At 45.3% G+C, this 17,620-nt stretch overlaps 1 protein-coding gene across 1 annotated transcript; it reads right to left on the bottom strand.

Annotated features, from left to right (window-relative positions):
• Window positions 1-5,957: 5,957 nt before the first annotated feature.
• Window positions 5,958-9,787, bottom strand: LOC108785533 (interferon-inducible GTPase 5-like). The gene is made up of 2 exons (XM_018554620.1): window positions 9,138-9,787; window positions 5,958-7,100 (listed from the first exon to the last, which is right to left on the bottom strand). The coding sequence occupies exons 1-2, from the start codon at window positions 9,785-9,787 to the stop codon at window positions 5,987-5,989; spliced, it is 1,764 nt and encodes a 587-aa protein (XP_018410122.1). The 3' UTR covers window positions 5,958-5,986.
• Between the last annotated feature and the right edge of the window lie 7,833 nt (window positions 9,788-17,620).

Genomic DNA, 17,620 nt, shown 5'->3' with positions numbered 1-17,620 from the left:
CACTTTAAGTTGACCATATACATTCCAATCTTTGCATGTGTGAGGACCTACCTGCTTGGATAGTGCATTGATATAGGAAGGCCCTCACATTATATAGTTTTGGTATCTCTAAAGGAAATTGTACACGGATCACACAATCATATTGCAATGTCTACGTCCAGCTTTGCTAGCACGAGGTTATCTAGTCATTTGACAAATTTCTAACTTGGAAAACACCTTCAATCAAAGGTTGTAGCTTAATGAAGAATAGGCAACTGGTGAATAGACGTGTGCCATTCGTTCCGTTCCAAATCAAAATTCGGACAAATTTTTCCAAATTTGGACACATTTGATTCTCCAAATCCCAATGCATCTGGATCCGAATTTCCGATCGCGTCCGAATTTCCTTCAAAAACAAAACTGAAAACGAGCAATGGACTTTTCTGACCAATTAAATGTTTTTTGGTTTAATGCATCCCGAATGGGTCTGTATACGAATTTTCATTACGGCAACATGGGAGCCACATACAGTATATACATATAATACTAAAGCTGCTACTAGACCCGAATGTATATGGCTCCCAGGCCTGAATGGCATCCGGGAGTTCCATAATGCAATTCGGAAATTCGGATCCTGAAATGCCATTCGGGTCTGGGAGCCATATATATATATACATATATTACTAAAGCTGAGGCTCCCAGACCTGAATGCCATTCGGGTCTGGGAGCCATATACATATATTACAAAAGCTGAGGCTCCCAGACCCGAATGGCATTCTGGAGCTCCCCAATGCAATTCGGAAATTCGGATACCGAATGCCATTTGGGTCTAGGAAATTTCAGCTTTAGTATTAACATCTGTATATGGTTTTCTGTGGTATACGCAACAAATATTCGTAAACTTATCGGAAACTAACGAAGATTTGGATTTCGTCCAAAACCCGAACTGAATTGAATTTCGGATCCAAATCCCGAATTAACGAAATATCCGAACTGAAACAAATTTTTCCGCAGCTTACATGTCTACTGGTGAATCCACCTGCCATAGAGACACCTTTGTGGAAAGTGCCAAATCTTGGCCCTGGAGTCACCGAGAAGCTGGAGAGCTAGTTAACCAACCAGCAACCAATCTAGTCTAATATCGGCATTCAGAGGTGTTGGCCTTCAAACGAAACACAAATACTTGAGATGCATACAAGGACTAACACCCTACTTGCTCAGTGTTGTCCCAATTCCTCCCAATCTCTTCCGTCAGTAATCTGGTGATCTGAGAACACCTTATGATGCACAAAATGAATTCTCAACAGGGCTCTGGTTGTCTGTGCCCATAACGAAAAGCCTCAATGTTAAAAATACAGCACTGGGACTTTCTCCAAGCCACCCAGGGCCGGTGCTACCACTAGGCAGCCGCATAGGGCGCACCGCTGCCTAGGGTGTAGCCACGACCACTCACCCCCCTCCCATCTATTTCAAATTGCAAAAGCCAATAGCAGGCTGGCTATTGAACCCATTCACTAAGCAGAGGTGCGGAGCTGAAAGACAACTTTCTCTCTCAGGTCGACTCCTCTGCTCAGTGGGTGGGGTTTATTGGCTTTATCAAATTAAAATAGCCAATAGCAGTCTGGCTATTGCTCCCAGCTGCTTACATGCCTGCGGAAGCTAGCCGGCAGGAGAATGGGGATGCACGGGGAGTGGGGGATTGGGAGTTGCGTCATGGGAGTGGAGCTGTGGGGGTGCTTGTCTTGCCTAGGGTGCAAAATAGTCTAGCACCGGCCCTGAAGCCACCCATCAGATTTAAATCTCCTTTGGAAGTTTGAATGTGATGGGTGATACAGGAGGCAAAGAGAAATTGAAGGTTTGAGGAAAAATACTCCCAGTGACCCCCCAGGGAAGCTCTCTGGATTATGGCTACTGCAGAATATAATTAAAGTAAATTGAGCAGTTCGTAGCATTCGAATGGCTTTTCCCTTTTTCCTGCAATTACTCTTTTACAGAATGAACTTTCTCAAATTCGATCTGCTTTTTCAGTCATAAAAAACTATTATTCTTACATGCAGGAATTCATTCCAGCCAATCTTGTACTTCTCTGAACTCACTGCTCTTACCCAATAGCACTTACATATAAAACCTCTTTATTATACAAGCCTGCCCTGTATCCTTACTTGCATAGGCCCTTGAAATAGGAAGGGCTCTTTTAATAAACCAGCAATCATGTAGAGAGGTCACCAGCACTCCAAAATCCTTTTAGGATAACAAAGTGTCCCTTCATCAGGCTGAATTGCTGAGCCTGATGAAGGGACCCTGTGCGGTCCCCGAAAAGCGCTTGGTTATAGGACAAGAAATCTTCAAGAAATGAACACTTTGTTATCCTAAAAGGATTCTGGAGTGCTGGTGACATCTCTACATGATTGCTGATATTTGCAGAGCCATCCACAGTCACTGCGAGCACCCCTCCCCCACTACAAGGGACATTCGGTAAGGTGTGCGACAAGGAAAGTGTTCACTATATATAAACCAGTCGCAGAGCCATTTGCCCTGTGAACATTTGCTCTGTGCAGATAGAGGCAAAAACAAACATTCTTTGTATATTTTCTAATCAGGTTGAATGTAATGTAATACAGCATTATGGTCACTAGATGGAGATGAGGAGCAAAGCAAAAAAGACACCTAGAGGGTTATTCACAAAGCTTGAGTGAATAACCGACCCAAAGTGAATTGAGCCGAACGCTGTTCAGCTATTCACTTCAGGCTTGTACGGCTGATTTCAGCCCTATGCGGCTAGCTTCGGATCGGCCGAACATGCTCAGCATGTTCGGCTGAGCCGAAGTGCAGAAGGAGTTCGACTCTGGATCTGCCGTTCGGCCCCTATGAGAATAGGCCGAACGGCAGCGAGTGAATAGCGGTACCGAGCAGAATAGAAAAACAGTGGAAAAAGTAGAAGAAAAAAAAAAAAATGCTTAGAAATTTTAATAAATGATCAATTTTAAAAAATAAAGATTTTTTTTTTTAAAAGAAAAAAAATCAAAGATTATTGAAAAAAGAAACAATTGGGCGGAGCTAGCAGGGACAGCTAGCTCCGCCCAACTGTTTCCTATTAGCCGGAACCTGCTAGAGTCTTCTAGCAGGCCCCAGCCAATGAATAACTGGGCGGAGTTGTCATTGTTTAATGACAGTTTAACCTAGGAGCGCTGATCTGTCATTGCAACTGGGCGCTGATCTGTCATTGCAATTGGGTGGAGCCGGCCGTGAGATCACGGCTGGCTCCGCCCAGCTGTCAGTCGACCCGAAGCATATGCCTTCGACTCAGCTGAGCCGCTCGGCCAGCTTCGGGAGCTGTACGGCTATAGTGAATAGCCCGTATAAAAGCCCTTCGGTTCTCCGGCGGCCGAAGGATCAGCTGATCCTTCGGTTAGCTATGTGAATAACCCTCCTATTCTTATATGTATGCAGCTCCATATATTGCCCATAATGCTCTATTACATTACATTTGACCTGTAAAGAAAATATACTAAGGTTCATTTTTGCCCCTGCACAGAACAAATGTTCACAGAAATCCGCAGGGCGAATGGCTCTGTCAATTGTTTATAAGAAGACCCCCAAGTTTTTTCTCCAGCCACAGTTGAAATATAGACACAGTAAACCCTCTGGGGGGAATTTATCAAAACTGGAGCAGACGGAATCTCCCCATAGCAACCAATCAGCTTCTCTCTTTCATTTTCAGAACTTAACTGAACAATCTGACGAGAAGCTGATTGGTTGCCATGGGCAACCGCTCCAGAGTCTGTCTGCTCCAGTTCTGATAAATTCCCACATCTGTGTCCATGAGAATATTTACCTCTCTGAACAAAGGGATGAGGGCCCATTCACATTGCATCCAGATCATCTCCAGACCAGACCAGACCAGATTGTTTCCGGTCCCAAAATGCATCCTTATGTATCCCTATGCTATTTCTGGCCTCTGCTCACACCAGCCCAGTCCCTTCCAGACCAGACCAGAAAAATACTGCATGTCTCATTTTGTCTGGTCTGGAATGCACTGGAACTGCGGGCGGGTTCACACCATTTTCCGGACCAGATGTGGTCCGGAAAATGGTGTGAACCTGCCCTGAGTCGTCACTGTACTACTGCTGCTCCTTCCCTGTCCATTCACAGGTTGCGGGGCGTAAGGTGACCAGGCTGCATTGCTTAACTGCACTAGAGAGAAGTCAGGTCACCAACCTGACTTTACTGTCTAGCAGGGCTGTGTAACTCTTAGGACTGGGTTGACAGACAGACAAAGCAATATTCAAGTAAAAGAGCTGGCGGTTATGTATTTAACTTTCCTGCAGTTCGGCTTTAATTATAATGACAGTGAAGCTTTGCAGCGGGAACCGTGAGCTAATTTCCCATTTCCTCCTTTATCTGTGGCCAGAGCCTCCTGAAAATCGTAAGCAAATACAGACTTTCCGACCGTTGCTATTTGCATAGTAAAAGGCATGCCCCCACCATGTGACAGTGCTGGAACCTCACTACAGGTCATCGGGCACTGAGCATTGCATTGTGGGAGGCAGGGGAGGTGTACAGGTATGCTCCAACCCCACTCAAGTCAAGCTTGATAGCACTTCAATGGTTCTGATGGACATTTGGTGGTGGTGACGGCAATGAGCAGGAGCCCAGATTACTGATTTACAGAGCAGAGTGGCATCCGGCCGTCCGGTAGAGTAAGGCTCATCCATAAGAATAAATGGGGCCCCCATGTGTGCAGTAGGAAGAGGGCCCGGCAGGAACACCTAGTAACTTTTGCCGGAATGGGGAGGAAGGCGAGTATTTTACCAAGCAGGCTGAACTCAGGTAGGGGCAGGGCCGGATTTCCCACAAGGCCAACCAAGGCCTGGCCTCGAGGCAGCAGGGAATAGAGGGGCAGCAGGGGTGTGGAATTCCTATCTCTTGACGCCCGGAAAATGCAGTTCCGGGCGGGTAGTTGTTTTCTACATAAAGGAAAGCAGAACTAAGTGTACAGTTGTCCATTACATTTTGAAGTCCATATATACATACGAGAGCCATAGGAGTATTAATTACTATATGCAGCCATGAATATTTCACTGCCCGGCATCAAAATTCAGAAGTGGCCCCAAAAGGTGGATTTACACTATAAGTGCCGGTACCCCACCCCCCCTTTAAGCACTCAAAATGCAAACAGATGGCATTAGCAGCAAAAATGACTGTATGCATGAGTAGTGCGTTTAACAACTGTAAATAAATAGCAACTCTACCTTATAGTCTTTAGTCTGTTTTTAGGTGGAGCGGGACAAGATTCAACCCCTGCCCGCCACTGGTATGGCTGTGACCGTGAGGCAAGGCTGCGTTCTCCTTATGTTACCATGAAAAACCCCCCCAATAGGTCAGTGTACAGAAATTCTTTATCATGTGTCCTTTGATTCCTCTACATAGAGAATCCACCATTCAGGCCGGTGACCGGGTGACACCAGCAGCTTGGCTGAAAGAGAAAAAGGCAGGTTAGATTTTTACATGGGGTGCGAGTTGGGGAAATATTTCCACTTCCATCTCTTAGAGAGCATTGTTGTGGGATCAAAGCACGCCCCTCTCCACCTAAACCAGAGATATTTATTAGGGTGAAGTTTGTTAAATGGCCAGTCCACCCAGAATTGATATTTCAGCTGATGGCAGATGCTCGTGAGATAAACGACTTTATGTCATGTTTTTCAGATACTCCATTAGGCAGATCTCGGCACTGGGTCCCCTGTTCTGAAAACCCGCTATGGTCATTTTAGGGGTTCCATTGGATCTCTTTCGTTTTTTATATGATGGAGAATGTAACAGGAGGAGCTGAAACACACAAGGGTGGGCGGGGACACGCAAAAGTCCCGGGTGGACAGGAACAGACCCAGAAATGATGCCAGGGAGATCTCACATTTAGAGTATCCAAGACATATAGGGTCAATTCTAAGCCCACCTGACTCTACCTACACCCGAATTACCAATTTGGGTGGACTATACCTTTAATAACCTAGGCAGGTGACTGTGCTCTGGCAAGTACCCGCTGGGCATCCTCTGTCATGGCCTGTAAGCAGCGGGTAAGCACTAAGTAACTGGCATGGAAAGCAATGCCCCCAGTGGCCAAAGGACCCAACAGAGGGAATCTGTGCAAGAAAACTCCTGCAACCTCCAACCCAATACCCGTGGATGAGCCGAGCATTTTTCCAACAAGCTCCCTGGTCACTCCTTTCCCCGCTGGGCTCTGGATCTCTAACATAAGCGTGTGCACAGGAACCCCTGACTTATGGGACAGATTGGCTAACGAGTCGGCATCTAGGCCCAGTTCTTGCCGGTAAGTGTCCAGACGCGCAGTCAGCAAGGACATGTCGCATGCAATCCCCACACCAGGGACGGGCACGCTAGCCACCAGGCTGGAGAGCAAGGCCACCTTCCATACTTCTTGCGACAGCGCCTCCATTTTTTTCTGAATGACTTCCGCAGAGATGTTTGGGAGTGAAAGCATAAAGGCTCGCAGCTTCTGGCTGGAGAGCTTCTTCTCCAGGAAACCCAAGAACCTATGGAATTCCAGACCTGGAATTTTACTAGGAGAAAGGACAAAGACATCGCTATCTTTTGCACCTTGCTGGCTGTCATCTTCACCACAGTCCTGGACAAAAGCACTTTTCCTTCCTTCCTTCTTCAGCTCAAGAACTAAGGACTTGTAACTACTGGAGGCCTCTTGCCACGGTGTAAGAAACAGAAGGGTGAAGTCATAATGGTTGATGTGCACACTTTCTAGGTATTTTTTCGGCTGGGACTCCAGACTCTCCATCCCGGGGAGGTCCCACAGGCTGGCCTTGGGGTACTTAAGACAGGGGTATTCTATTGGGTTTTCTGGGTTTCCACCATGAGCTGCTCCATCCTCTTTATCGATCAGTCCCCGAAGGGAGTTTAGAATGGAGTGGCGAAAGTCGGGGTTACCACCCATCATTGCAAGGTCGAATCTAGTGTCCAGCAGAGAGTCCAGGCTGCTCTGGATGAACCTGATCATCTCTGAAATCCCACCTCTCTCCAACGCAGACTGCAACTCGGCTATTTCTTCATAACCAATCACTTCGTAGCCTTGCTGGGCAAGACACAGGGGTCTGTGGGAAAATGATATTGACATAGTTAAACCATGGTAGGTTTTTAAATGGACATTTTGCAAGAGACATACAAGAGTAACTGGAAATATGTCTGTAGGCGGCGGCCCGTAGAAGTGGTTAAAACAAGAACATGGCTGCTGCAGCAACCCAATACCCGTGGATGAGCCGAGCATTTTTCCAACAAGCTCCCTGGTCACTCCTTTCCCCGCTGGGCTCTGGATCTCTAACATAAGCGTGTGCACAGGAACCCCTGACTTATGGGACAGATTGGCTAATGAGTCGGCATCTAGGCCCAGTATTTGCCGGTAAGTGTCCAGATGCGCAGTCAGTAAGGACAGGTCGCATGCAATCGCCACTCCAGGGACGGGCACGCTAGCCACCAGGCTGGAGAGCAAGGCCACCTTCCATACTTCTTGCGATAGCCGCGTTCTTGTTGTTGCTTTTAACCTCAGACGATTGCTGTTATTGTACAAGCGATCCGGCGTCAGTACAGCCGCCGGATCGTTTGTACCGTGCAGCACCCTCCCCGGCCCCCGTTGGCTTCCCCAGGCACCGCTGTCCCCGTGCGGCGCCCAGGAGCGGCTCAGCGGATCTTCCTGCAGTGATCAGAGACAGATTCAGCGGCTTTCAGCCGCTGATCTCTCCTCCGATCACTGGACCCGGAAGTGATGTGTATTACATCACTTCCGGTGTCACTCGTTATAAACACCGGCTCCTAGAGCCTGGAGATGAAGCTGGCTGGGGGGGCAGATCTCTGATTCCTCTGCTTCTTTGGGGTCCCTAGGTGACATTAGGGGTCTGAAAGACCCCTGATGTCTTCATAAAGAGGACCTGTCACACCCTATCTGCTATTACATAGGGTGCATGTTAGCCCCCTATGTGATAGCAATAGTGTTAGTGTAAAAAAAAAAAAAAAAAAGAAGTGTATATAAAAAAGTAACATATAAAAAAAAACTGCAAAAAACATTTTTTCAAGTCCCCACATCAAGCACGCACATAAACACGTGCCGGTGCGCCTACGTGCGAAAAAGACAATTGAGCTACACATGTTACATATGGCTGCGAACGTCCGAGTGAGAGCAATTCTAGGCCCATCAATCACTGTTAGCACTAATCTAATAAGCGGTAATAGCGCTTAAAGTGTTCCCTATGGGAAATTTTGGGTATTGACTTTTGTTGCGGCTTCACGGGCAAACGCAATTTTAAGGCTTGACATGTTTGGTATCTATTTACCCGGCGTGACCCCGTCTTTCATATTTTACCAGAAAATTGGTATTTTTAGGAAAAAATAAACTAAATTAAAATTTAGTGCACAGAAACATAATATAATAATATTATGTTTCTGTGCACTAAATTTTAATTTAGTTTATTTTTTCCTATAAATACCGGTTTGATAAACATTTGCGCAAAAACTGTGCAACATAAAAATTGCAACTAGCATTTTTTTTATTCTACAGGGCCTCTGCTTTCAGAACGTATATCATTGTTTTGGGGTTTGAAGCTGTTTTCTAATCAAAAATATATATTTTATCATGTGTGCGCAAATAGTAAGAAAATGCCCCGGACCAGTGGCGGAACTACCAGGGTCCCAGAGGTCACGGCTGCGACCGGGTCTTGGAGTTTTTATGAAGGTGACATGTGGTCCGGGAGCGGAAAGCTGGGGACGTGAAGGAGGAGATGAGGGGAAGCTGGGGGCATGGAAGAGGAGATTGTGGGGTCTGGGAGCGGAAAGCTGGGGACATGAAGGGGGAGATAATGGGGAGCTGGGGACATGAAAGAGGAGAGTTTTGTTTTTTTTTGTTTAAAAAAAAAAAAATGCATCTAATTTTTTTCTTCTGGGGGGGGGCCCTTCATGGATTCTTGCATCGGGGCCCTGAGGTCACTAATTACGCCTCTGCCCCGGACAGCAAGTGTTTAAAGACTTTTGATGTGAATTGAAAAGTGGCTGCATAGAATTACAAGAAAGTGTCCATCAATTGTGTATTCAGCTTTAAAATGTCACTTCCTCAACTTCCAAAACCTCCATTGGCTTCTTACCTGCCACATTCTCTTGAGATCCTCTCCACCTCTGCCTTCAACTTTGGTGTGTCTAGCTTATTTGGCTCAAAGCCCGACACCAAGAACAACGGCGGAGCCTCTTCCTTGATCATTTTGCTGAAAGGCTGTATAGTGACCATGCGTAATGCGGACAGCACTTCCACCCGATTGTACTCTTCCTTCATCCTCCTCTTCAGGGTATGCAAGTTGCAGTCCACTTTAGTGCGTACAAGACAGAGTCGTTTGCCCTGATTCAAAGCACTGCTGGCCAGGTCAACGTGAGCTTGTGAGAACTGACCGTCGGTGACCAGAAGAAGGAGGTCGGCTTCGGAGATCCACTTTTCGGGAGAGCTATCTTCTACAGGAAGCTCCCAGAGAGTCAAACCAGGGTGGGAAGGGTGAAGATACAGTAATGGTCCACCAGGCTTAGTAGGATGCAGAAATGCAGCTCTTGAATGCTGACCGTTCTCGGTGAAGCCCAGAAGAGCCTGGATCAAAACGGTTTTGCCAACACCAGGACCGCCTGCAACCGCCACTGAAAAGTCCCAGCAATCCTCGGGAGGAGAACCATCAGGATCATCAGACTCATGGTTGGACATGACTATCTCCACTTCACGTTCAGTAAGGCTCAGCTCACTGAAAGTTTCCATAACCTGCAGGAAAAAGTTACAAAAGAAGAATCATTTTGACACATGGATTTTTTTGGGGTAGACGTTTATAAAACTTTATTGACAACCAGCAAATCTGGACAAATCAACATTTAGAAACACAGCAAATGTTTCAAATCTGTTTTCAAGGCCAAAACCTTTTGTTTTGGGTAACGTAGTGAGGGGTTGAACTCCCTGCCAGGTTTGTATTGCTGTTTGTATCCCTGCTAGGGAGATTCACCATCTCTGTTTTTCCTGGTAGCCATTGTGTCACCGGGACACATGTTCCAGTAAACAAATGTCTAAGTAGGGTTGCCGCCTGTCCAGGATTCACCAGGACATTCCAGGTTTTGGATGCTCTGTCCGGGTTTCATGGCAGCTTAAACCCAGACAGAAGATGTCACGCAGACAGGGGCAACCAAAATTAATATAGGGGCTACTGGCCCCCCACTGAAAATAATCTCAACTGTGATTTTCAAATATTAATGGGCGGCAATATTTTTCATATGATTAAGCCAAAACTCATTCTCCCCAAAAAATTTGGCTTTCACTGGAAGAAAAGGTGACAACCCTATGTCTAAGAGGGCATTTTCCTTCATTTGGAGAGATTTCCTCTCACTGTAAAGTGTATCTAAACCCCACACATGCCAATGTAGATACAGGTTTCTACATTGACGTGCATTCTGTACAGCTGAGGATGTCCGTGTGAATGAGGCCTTGCTAGACAAATTTGCTCAATGGCTCCTGGGATTCAGCAAGGCAATATGTTTTTCCATAAACCAGGTAAAATTGGCTTCCAGCAACAGCTATAACATAAAATGAAACAAGGCAACCTATAAAACTTTGAACGTTCGGGGGAAGACATACCATGGAATTTAATATAAAGTATCAATCCTCAACTGCAAAACTTCTCTTCTCCCCTTCTCGTGGGATTTGTCCAGCCTCGTTTTACACATGACTGGCAGAGCTCAATAGGCTCACAATCCTCTGAGGTTTCAGCTCATAGTCTGTACGGTCTACAAAACAAATGGGAACAGCGTGTATATTATGTATTATTCTGTCCACAGTTGGACAAATCCCTGGCACCCGGCAAGAATGGGAAATGGGAAGAGCGTGTATATGATGTATTATTCTGTCCACAGTTGGACAAATCCTTGGCGCCTGGTAAGCATTGCTTATGAAAAATATGAAAGACATTACCTGACTTTTCTGAGCATTTCCTATTGTTATCAATGGCCTGGTTCAAGAGGAATAAAAGTGCTGGACCCACAAGGTTCATCGTATTGGGGTGGTTGGCCAGGAGGTTATGAAAGAGTCAGTATAGGTGACCTCAAGCAAAACAGATGACAGGCACTCATCAATTCGTCACCAGCATTACAGCAAGGTGCACACGGAAGGGCTTTAAACAGTAAAACAGCAAAAAAAAACAGTTTTCCTGGCACACTCACAAGCTAGTATGTAAAAAAAACATGTCTCACCGCTGAGGTTAAAAACAGAGGTTTGGATACACGTCTTCTGCAGAAAATGTGAAAGCCGCACCAAGGCAACTCTTGTGCGGTCCTAACTCTAAACTATCAGAGTCTCCATCTTGGAGCACATCCATCTTGAGTGCATTTGTCATCTGTTTTGCTTGACTGATCTGGTGCAGTGACGCATGGGGGGGTCTCAGCTGCCATTGGGATGTGCGGGATCCCTTGTGCGTCTCTGTGCCTTTAAGGGGGGTTGGGCTTCCTCCTGACAAACCTGCACCCAATTTTTGTCTTCTGCCCCATGTGCTCCAAGATGGAGACTCTGAGACTCCTAACTTTAGAGTTAGGACCGCACTATAAGAGGTGGCTTGACGCGGCTGTGCGGCTTTCACATTTTCTGCAGAAGACATGTATTCAAACCTCTGTTTTTAACCTTAGTGTGAGACGAGTTTTTTTACATGCTAGCTTGTGAGTGTGCCAGGAAAACTTTTTGCTGTTTTACAGTATAGTTGACCTGACTACTGGACAGAAAGCTTCTACTTTTCAAGGGTATTCCCACTGTCTCCACTGCCATCAAATTGCAGGATTCTATCCAATTTCAAGCCTAATACATGTTCTCCCTTAATAAGCCATTGTGGTCCGAATACATGTTCTCCCTTAATAAGCCATCGTGGTCCTAATACATGTTCTCCCTTAGTAAGCCACTGTGGTCCTAATACATGTTCTCCCTTAATAAGCCATTGTGGTCCGAATACATGTTCTCCCTTAATAAGCCACCATGGTCCTAATACATGTTCTCCCTTAATAAGCCACCATGGTCCTAATACATGTTCTCCCTTAATAAGCCATCATGGTCCTAATACATGTTCTCCCTTAGTAAGCCACCGTGGTCCTAATACATGTTCTCCCTTAGTAAGCCACCGTGGTCCTTATACATGTTCTCCCTTAGTAAGCCATCACAGTCCTGATGCCCTTACCAAGCCTTGGTGAAGGCTAAGATTAAGTATAGTATCAGTGTTCAGAAGGGGAAAGGAGCCACTGTACTGGCCTTATGGCTTGTATGGCTGGAATCTAAGTACTCTGTCTGATGTGTTGGGGCTCCTAAAGGGTCCTGGCCATGGGAAGGAAACCAAATGTAACATCCACTCACGTAATAGTGGGGGTCGGGAGTACTTCCCTAGTGCTGGGATTTGTTTATTCTATAGGGTCTTGGCATTCAGAAAATATATAATGTTGGGGGGTTTTACGTCATTTTCAGGCCTAAAATGTGGAATATAACATGGGTGCAAAAATTGAAAAAAGGGCCTCAGTCATGAAGGGGTTAATGGGGGTGCAGAAAGGGGATAGAATGTATACAAACTGATTACAGGCTCGGTGCAGGGAGTGTAGGGCAGGTATCAGGGTGATGAGTGAATGCGGGATGCAGGAAAAGAGAACATGTACTGTATATATGATATTATTATACAGCACGGTGCACAGTAATCAGGGTATATATACATTATATTATATTATTATTATATGCCGAGTATAGGATTGCTGGGTGAGTGTAATATATGTATATATGATATTATTATACAGCATGGTGCACAGTAATCATGGTACATATATAATATATTATGCGATTATTATATGCTGAGTATAGGATTGCTGTGTAAGTGTAATATGTACAGTATATGTGCGCGGTGATGATCAGCATGGGAAGAAACTAGCATGTACAACACTGTAATCAGAACATAGGAGAATATTGCTGGGTGGGTGCGGGGGACTATCAGGACGATATGAGATGAGGGATGCAGGGGAGTTAAAATGCATATACGAGATGTTTATGACGCCGAGCAATCAGTATGTACAATCATGACAGGCCGAGTGTAGGATCAGTCGAAATAAAATCAAAGTAATGAGATTATGAGCTGCAGAGGAGGAAAGGGATGTATATGATACTGTAATCAGAGTACAGGAATATATTACAGGATGGGGGCACATTATATATATATATATATATATACATATACATATATACACACACATATATAAATGGGGATGCACCGAAACTGGTATTCCGTTATCGAGTACCGATATTTTTTTTTCGGTGCTCGCTAATACCGAAAGTCCCATTCAGGAAGCCAGGCGGCGTGTAAAGACTCCCCACCCGGCTTCCTGTTTAGCAGGGAAGCTGTCCCCATGCTTCTCGTCACTAGGTGACGAGAAAGCATGGAGTCGGCTTTCTGGCCAATTAGGAAGCTGGGCGCTGTGTAATGACGTGGCGCACGGCTTCCTGATTGGCCGGGAAGCCGGCTCCATGCTCTCTCGTCACCTAGTGACTTTACACGCCGCCTGGCCTCCTGAATGGGACGTTCGGTATTGGCGAGTACTAGAAAAAAAATTATCTGTACTCGATACCGAAATCGGTGCATCCCTAATATACATAAATGTGTGTGTGATCCAGTCCCTTACATATATTCTCATTATTCTGATCTATTCATGCAATCGTGCCCCCATCCTGTACGAGTACTCGGCATCGGCACCAATACCAGTATCGGTGCATCCTTAATACACGCACACACACACCATTAAGAAAGCATTCAGACCTCCTTCACTTTGTTTAGTTTTGTTGTGTTGCAGCCTGACACTACAGTTGATTAAATTCTTTTTTTCTCCTCAATCTACACTCAGCACAACATAATGACAAAGTGAAAACAGAATTTTAGAAATGTCGGTGAATTTCTATTAAAAAAAACAAAAACTGAAATATCACATTGGCATAAGTATTCACACCCCTTTAGGCTCCATTTACACCGGATCGGCTGTCCGCGCGTATTAGGCTGCATGTATACATACCGAGCCGCTGCAAACAGAAAATACAATGCACTTTAATGTGCGTCGTTCAGACTATTGCGGGGACCGCGCGGTGCCCCCGGAATAGTACAATCGTGATAATCCGACGGATTCCGCACGTTTGCGGCTATTTAATAAAAATGTTAGCGTTTTCGTCCCGCCCGGTCTTCCACGCGGAAAACCTTGCGGTAAACGCAAATGCTATATGTGAATGGAGCCTTACTCAGTACTTTGTTGATGCATCTTTGACAGCAGTTACAGCTTCGAGTCTTTTTGGGTATGACGCGACAAGCTTTGCACACCTGGATTGGGGTATTTGCTGCCATTCTTCTTTGCTAATCCTCTGAAGCTCCGTCAGGTTGGATGGGGACTGTTGGTGGACAGCCATTTTCAGGTCTCTCCAGAGATGTTCAATAGGGCTCAAGTCAGGGCTCTGGCTGGGCCACTCTAGAACATTCACAGAGTTGCTCCTAAGCCACTCCTGTGTTGTCTTGGCTGTGTGCTTAGGATCATTGTCATGTTGGAAGGTGAACCTTTGGCCCAGTCTGAGGTCCTCAGTGCTGTGGAACAGGTTTTCATTGAGCGTACAGTATCTCTGTACTTTGCTCCATTCAGCTTTCCCTCAACCCTGACCAGCCCCCAGTCCCTGCTGCTGAAAAACACCCCCCACAGCATGATGCTGCCACCACCATGCTTCACTGTTGGGATGGAATTGGGCAGGTGATGCGTGGTACCTGGTTTCCACCAGATATAACGTTTAGAATTTAGGTCAAACGTTTCAATCTTGGTTTCATCAGACCAGAGAATCTTGTTCCTCCCAGTCTGAGAGTCCTTCAGGTGCTTTTTTTGCAAACTCCAAGCAGGCTTTCATGTGTTTTGCAATGAGGAGAGGCTTCCGTCTAGCCACTCTGACATAAAGGCCAGATTGGTGGAGGGCTGCAGTGATGGTTGTCCCTCTGGAACTTTGTCCCAGCTTCACACACACGATCTCTGGAGCTGTCAGAGTAATCATCGGGTTCTCGGTCACCTCTCTTACTAGGGCCCTTCTCCCCTCACTGCTCAGTTTAGCTGGGCGGCCAGCTCTTGGAAGAGTCCTGGTTGTGCCAAAATTCTTCCATGTGAGAATTATGGAGGCCACTGTGCTCCTGGGTACCTTCAGTGCAGCAGAAATGTTTTTGTAGCCTTCCCCAGGTCTGTGCCTTGCAGTAATCCTGTCTCTGGGCTCTGCAGGCAGTTCCTTTAACCTCATGGCTTTTGCTCTGATACAGTATGCATTGGCAGCTGTGAGGCCTTCTGTAGAGAGGTGTGCGCCCTCCCAAATCATGTCCAATCAATGTAACTGACCACAGGGGGACTCCAATCAAGTTGTAGAAATATCTCAGAGAAATGGGGGCCACCTGAGCTAAATTTCATGTGCTGTTGCAAAGGGTGTGAATACTTATGCCAATGTGTTATTTCAGTTTTTCCTTTTTAGTACATTTGCAAACATTTCTAAAACTCTCTTCTCACTTTGTCATTATGGGGTGCTGAGTGGAGATTCATGAGAACAAAAAGAATGTAAAAAACAGTAGTATCAGGCTACAACATAACAACATTGAAAAATGTGAAGGGGGTCTGAATGCTTCCTGAATGCACTGGCAGAATCCTGAATATCATAGGCAGAGTTCAGGATTACATGAAATATATTTAAGTAACACACACTATATTGCCAAAAGTATTGGGACACCCCTCCAAATCATTGGATTCAAGTGTTCCGTGACAATTCCTTGCTAATGAGCCAACTCACTATTGAACCCTACGGACTAAGACTGGGATGCCATTAAAGTTCATCTGCATGGTAGGCAGGCGTCCCAATACTTTTGGCAATATAGTGTATGTAAGGCATTGGATCATCTATATAATTAGAACACATCTGATTAGTACAGGAGGGGTTCAGGAATACATGAAATATATAAGATTATGGGGCAATGCATGGGAGGAAAGTAATATACAGTGAAGGGAATTTATCAAAACTGGAGCAGACTTGCACTGCAACCAATCAGCTTCTCTGTCTCATTTTCAAATCTTACCTGAGCAAACTGAAGAGAGAAGCTGATTGGTTGCCATGGGCAACTGCCCCAGATTCTGACTGCTCCAGTTTTTTTCCCCCTCCGAATACAGGAGATGATTACAGGAAATAGATTATGGGATGTGGAGGAGGAAGGGGATGTATATAATACTCCAATAAGGATATATGATACAACTACAGGTCAGGTTCAGGATTACAGGGAATATATCAGATTATGGGATGCGCAGGGGTCATATATAACACTGTAATAGGAGTATATAGTGAAAATGACAGGCTGGTGCCGATGAAACACATTGATGTGATATACATATTAAAGTACGGGATGCGGAGGAGAAGAGATGCAAATATAACACTGTAATCAGAGAATAGGGATTTACAGGTGAAGGGTGATAGGAGAGTATGGAGTGCAGAGCAGGAAAGGATAAAACACAATAATCTGAGTACAGGGATTATTAATGGCTGGGTGCGGGAATACATCAAATATTACCGAGTAAAAATTATCAGATTATGGGATGCCGGGGCGAAAAGAGACACATATAAACGCTGTAATCAGAATACAGGGATTATGTCATATACATTATATTTTGGGATGAGGAAGAGGAGGGAAAGGGACACATAACACAATAAATCGGGGTACCGGAGATTATTACTGGCAGGGTGCAGGTTAACATTATATATACAACATATTATGGGATGCGGAGGAGGACAGGGATATAATTCTGTAATCAGAGTACAGGAGATTATTACAGGCCGGGTGCAAAATTACGTGAAATATATCAGATTATGGGAAGCGGAAGAGGACAAGGACACACACAACACTGTAATTGGAGTACAGGAGATTATTACAGGCCAGGTACACAATTATATGATAATATATGATATATTATGGGATGGGGTAGGGGCACAAACAACACTGTAATGACAATACATTATTATATGCTGGGTGTAGGATTATATTATATATAACATAGTATGGGATTGGGGAGGGACACATAACACTGCAATCAGAATACATGAGATTATTATAGGCCGGTAACACAATGATATATTACATATTATAGGATGGGGCTGGACACACACACACGTAACACAGTAGTCAGGGTGCAACACACACACACACACATACATACATATAGCACAGTAGTCAGGGTGTCACACACACACACACACACACATACAACACAGTAGTCAGGGTGCAACACACACATACATGTAACACAGTAGTCAGGATGCAGGAGATTAGTACAGGCTGGGAGCACAATTACATGAAATATAACATATTATGGGATGTGGGGAAGGGACACATATAACACAGTATTCAGAATACAGGGGATTATTAAAGGCCGGTGCAGATGAATACATAGGATAGGGGGAGGGGGTATGGAGAAGCAGGGGCTATGACAGGTCAGGGTGGGGTGCAGGATATTTATATGTCAGAGCCCCCCCTTCCCTCCTCACTGGTCA

Source organism: Nanorana parkeri, unplaced genomic scaffold (assembly GCF_000935625.1).
Source record: "Nanorana parkeri isolate BGI_ZX_2015 unplaced genomic scaffold, ASM93562v1 scaffold166, whole genome shotgun sequence".
NCBI lineage: Eukaryota > Metazoa > Chordata > Amphibia > Anura > Dicroglossidae > Nanorana > Nanorana parkeri.
The sequence above is the reverse complement of the archived record's forward strand: the minus strand, read 5'-3'. Positions and strand labels throughout refer to the sequence as shown.